At 36.7% G+C, this 5079-nt stretch overlaps 1 protein-coding gene across 1 annotated transcript; it reads right to left on the bottom strand.

Annotated features, from left to right (window-relative positions):
* Positions 1-2103: 2103 nt before the first annotated feature.
* Positions 2104-4684, bottom strand: LOC113080447 (macrophage mannose receptor 1-like). Its single transcript, XM_026252623.1, has 4 exons — positions 4648-4684; positions 4187-4555; positions 2682-3023; positions 2104-2518 (listed from the first exon to the last, which is right to left on the bottom strand). The coding sequence occupies exons 1-4, from the start codon at positions 4682-4684 to the stop codon at positions 2148-2150; spliced, it is 1119 nt and encodes a 372-aa protein (XP_026108408.1). The 3' UTR covers positions 2104-2147.
* Between the last annotated feature and the right edge of the window lie 395 nt (positions 4685-5079).

Genomic DNA, 5079 nt, shown 5'->3' with positions numbered 1-5079 from the left:
TCTCTGTGTGGGCAGTGCTGTGAGCCTCGAAACGAGCATAAGTTATTAAGACCTTGTTGACTCTTTTAACTTAATACAGTCAGTATGTGATGCTACTCACAGGTATGGTCATACCCTTGATTTAGTTCTGTCCTGGGGGTTATCTGTTAGTAATGTGTCTGTAGTTGACAATGGTATATCCGATCATAGTTCTGTTATATTTCACTTTGATCTTCCACCTGTTATCTCAAAAAGCAAACCTGTAGTCCGTTGTGTCCGACCAGTATATGAGACTACAGCAAATTGTTTTGCTGAGGCCTATGCGGCAAATTCAATGTCTTCTATCATCTATACTAGCTTCTTCCTTACTGCCTGTGTGAATATCCCCTTACACACAGCTTATTTGTTAGTGATTGAAGCTGTTTTTAACGCTTCTAAGGACGAAAGAGCAGACAGAAGTGTTTATAAAGCTCCGGGTAGAGAACGATGAGCTCTTCACCCGCGTCTTGCTTAGCGCTGTCACGGTTGCTAGGCGACAGGATATGAGTAACGGGTAAGGGAGGGAACTGAAAGAAGGGTAGGCTTTCCAAATTCACAAACACCGACTTCCGGTTTTTGCGGACCGCTCCTCCTTCAACCGTGTAGGAAGGATCCTAAGGAGGATGCAGACCCTGAATTTGGACACAGCTTATGTAGGGATTAGCGAATGAGTGAATGAGTGAGCGATTTCAGACACAGCTCCAGTGAGATTCAAAACTAAAGGTTTTGCTAAAGGTTAAGAGACTGAAGAATATGACAAATTTAAACAGGAAAAATGAAATAAATAATCTTGCTCTATCAGTGAAGTCACAAGTGAAACTTGTTAACTTAGTTCATACATTTGCAAATATATAGTGGTAGAGACTAGAACATGTAAGGTCAGATTTTTCATTTTTTTAAATAGTTCAATCTTTTGATACTACAGCTTATTTACATCACATGATCGGTATACATTTATATTTATTTAAAATAAACGATTTATAATAAATGTTTAGCTAAAATTGCTTGCGTGTATAAGATAAATAATAATAATAATATGAACCACAATAATTATATAAATCATAAAATGACTGAGTAATTATCATTAAAGCCAGACTTCTATTTTTTTTTTTTTTTTAAGCATTAGTGACATTTAATTTGTAGCAAGATAAACTTGAGTGACTTTGTGTCAGACATGTGTCACTTTTCTCACATCTGATTGGTCCAACTTCAGTTTGAGATCTCTGACCCAGAACATAACCTGCCCTGGAGCAGGTTAGCCGTGGAGTGCAAGTTACTATGGCAATGAATGCAGCTAAAAGCCAAGCCACTTACATGGTACCTAAAACCCAGGATTGGTGCAAACTAAACTGAAACTTACCTGGCTAGCCAGCTAATCCAGCTTCATGGTACAGGCCCCTGCTCAATCTTTGATCCTGAGTTCATGGAGCCAAACACAAGATATTGTATACCCTACCTTCACCTCTTCCTTTCTAACAATAACCCTGAAATAATTCTGCTGAGAAACAGAGCTCACACAATCTCAGTCAAAAAGTGTTTACTAAAGTTAATGTACATGTATAATACATAAAATATTTAAACATAAGAGAGAAGTAACCACACCATCATACAAAATATATATATATATATATATATATATATATATATTTCTCAAAACACAAAAAAACATTATACACTTCCACTTCAGTCACGTAGATTAATTTATTTTTACTTTGATTAGAGCAGATTTTCTCATTAAACTAAAATAAAACAGTACAACAATTTATCTAATGATATAAATATGATGTGCTTATGGACCCCTAATAAAATTAAACTGGCAGATGAATGTCTCAAAATTCTGCCGTTACTGAATAAAACACAAAAGTACATTTTGAAAGAGTTTGTAAAAGCAAACACATTAAAAACAGCAGTTCTAACTGTAAGCCCTTAACCAAACACCACCTACACTGATTCATCCACCTGGAGAAATACAGACCATCTACACTTCACAGCTCAGTAATATATTACTAAAAGATTGCATGAACTATGTATATAACATTATCTGTAGAAAAATAGTACACATGTATTTAACCTTCACACCTTTAAAGAGTAAGATAGTGGAAATAAACATACAGGCATTCACATGTTCTTTACTCTTCATAAGTTGTGCAGATGAAGTTGAGTTTGTGAGTCTCAGGAAGGCTGATCCAGCGCTGATCTCCTCCAGACTGAACTGCTCCAGATCTCACTGTGTGTTCACAGTCCTCCTCTGATGTGCCGTTCCCTGGAGCCCAGTTCTGATAGCACACGGTATCTTCACTCACCCAGAACCAGATGCCCAAAATGTGAGAGTAACGTAAACCCAACCAGACCTCCGCAGTAGACGCCAGTTTAACCACGTTCATCACACGACGCTGCATCTCTTCTGAATGAACCGAGACCAGATCCACATGATTCTGTCTGCAGTATCTCAGAGCTTCAGACCACGTCACATTCTCTCTGATCACAATCAGTTCAGGATCTGCAGATAAACCAAGCACAAGCAGAAACTAGAGAGAGACTGATCAAAAACAACATGCAGAACAAACACTGGGGATGAATTTGTCCTGTCAGACATGTAGAGTGAACTTTAAGAGATCTGGAGGTGATGAAGGAGTGTGTGTGTTTAGTGAAGATCTACTCACCTTCATAACACACAAAAGGATATTGATTGGTGCAAGAGACGTCGAACCATTTTCTCTGAGCATTAAGAGCTGTACAGTTTTCATTTCCTCCCCAATTATTAGGTTCACCACTGTTCCAGTCTCTGAATGAAGAGTCACTCTGATCTGACCACTGCCATGAGTCTCTGAACAGACCGATCCAGATCAGTGATCCTGATAACTGTCTGTCACTAATGATCTGCTCAACCTGTTGATTCTCGTTCTGGTTCCTCACACTGACCAGATCAATGTGTTTCTGTCTGCAGTAACTCTGAGCATCTCTCCATTTCATCGCCTGATTGACTAAGACAAGTTCTGTGTTTGCTTTAAGAAAAACAGATGAAAACAGATTCATCAATCAGTTTGTTCATTATTCTTAAGATGCTTCATGGTTATCATCAGAAACACATCATTTAAAGACTGATTTTGTGTTGAGATACTGAAAACTGAATGTAACGCACAGCTCACAGTGTTCAGGAGGTTTATCACAGACTCTGAAGCTAGTGATCACAAATTTGTATTTGTTTTGAAACATCTACTTCAAAAAGACTAATTTCTGACAATAAAAATCTCCAAAACAAAATATTGTAATATGGGTAAAAGTGAACACAATAAAATTGCATCGATGATACAAGAACTGAACAAGAGTTTTGTTCGTAAACATCAAGAAGAGGCAGAATTCCATTCAGTAGTGTCCAAAACTGATGACCGGAGATGTTATTAGTTATTAATGACCCTACATGTTTGATTAAACCATTAAAATTATAAAAATTATATATATATATATATATATATATACTGTATGTGTGTGTTTTCTAAAATATTTAACACAGTTTTAATAATACTTCAATAAAGGGTTATGTTGATTTTCTACACCAGACATCCCCATGAACCCTACTATATGCTACTAAATTTATAAATAAATAATTATTAATTATAAATAAATGTATAAATAAATTATGAATTATGATTAAGAAACACTTGCCAAAACAGTTGTTTGACATTTTGGAATTCATAATTTATAAATATTGCTGAAAAATAAATACAAATGAAGTTATGCTCTAATCGCAGGTTTTCACATTTCTCCCAAGTGACAAAAAAATCAATATGTCTTCAATGAAATTCTCTCTCTCTCTCTCTCTCTCTCTCTCCAGGCCAACATTAGTTTGTCTCTACAGAAACTGACTTCAGCTCGTTTATATGTATGACCACATTAAAATGTAGAAGCGATTAGTATTGTGTCAGAACGGTGTACAGCAGTGGACAACATCTGTTCTGGAGAGTCACAGTCCTGCAGTTTCGCTCCAACCCTAATCAAACACACCAGAACCAGCAAATCAAGCTCTTCAGGATCAGCTGATAATCACAAGCTGAAGCAGGTTGGATAGAAACTTCACAGGGCAGTGGACCTCCAGGAGCAGGGTCAAAAACTCTGTGCTTCTTTTTATACATTAATGTTAGTTGCCATTGTAGAGAGATGCACTTACTGTTATTGGAGGAATTGCAAATGCAACTTAGGGACATATTACATCCCAAAGCATACCAATGTCCACCTGTCATCATAACACATTCTTCTGCACCAAGATTTGGTATTCCAGTAGCCCAGTTCAGATACAGCGCAGGTTCACCTGAAGACCAGTGCCATTCATCACGACCCGTCTTCTGCAGCCCAATCCAGATATTCTGAACACTTCCATCATTCACACTCTTCTTCAGCTCGTTCGTGTCGTTCATGTTGTCAGCGGTGGCCAGATCTGTGTATTTCTCTCTGCAGTATCTCTGAGCTTCAGTCCAGGTCTTGTTCTCATTTATAAAGTGATACTGACGCTGAACACATTCAGATACGGAGCAGAGAGCTGTGGAAGAGAGACGCTGCTTTAATGCTTTTCATAACAGGATCAAACCTAATGAAACTAGAAATCATGAATAAAACCACAAACACACTCACCAATGAGAAGAAGAATGAAATACAGAGTTTGGTCCATTTCTGAGGATAATAAAATACACTCATTTTCATCTTAGAGTATAACATTATGAATAATAAAAAAATATATAATAATAATAAATAAATAAATAAACATCTTAGCGGCATGACAGGATTCACACCAATTCAGATAATATTAATATCTCAAAGTCTAATTCTAGTTAAATAATGAATTATGAGTTATTCTTACTTTAGAGGTTGTGTGTTTCTGTCCTGAGTCTGATGTTTCTGTCCTCAGCTTCAAACTGTGTAATGATTATTATATCTGCTCTCATCATTCATTTAGCATCACATTATTTGTTTACTACTCTAAAAACCCTATTTCATATTCACTTCCTCTATATTTGTGTATATCTCTTTCCATTAATTTCCATACTTACATCCGACTTACGTCAG

This window comes from Carassius auratus, unplaced genomic scaffold (genome assembly GCF_003368295.1).
Source record: "Carassius auratus strain Wakin unplaced genomic scaffold, ASM336829v1 scaf_tig00031346, whole genome shotgun sequence".
NCBI classification, from domain to species: Eukaryota; Metazoa; Chordata; class Actinopteri; order Cypriniformes; family Cyprinidae; genus Carassius; species Carassius auratus.
This window is presented reverse-complemented; position numbering and strand designations above follow the sequence as displayed.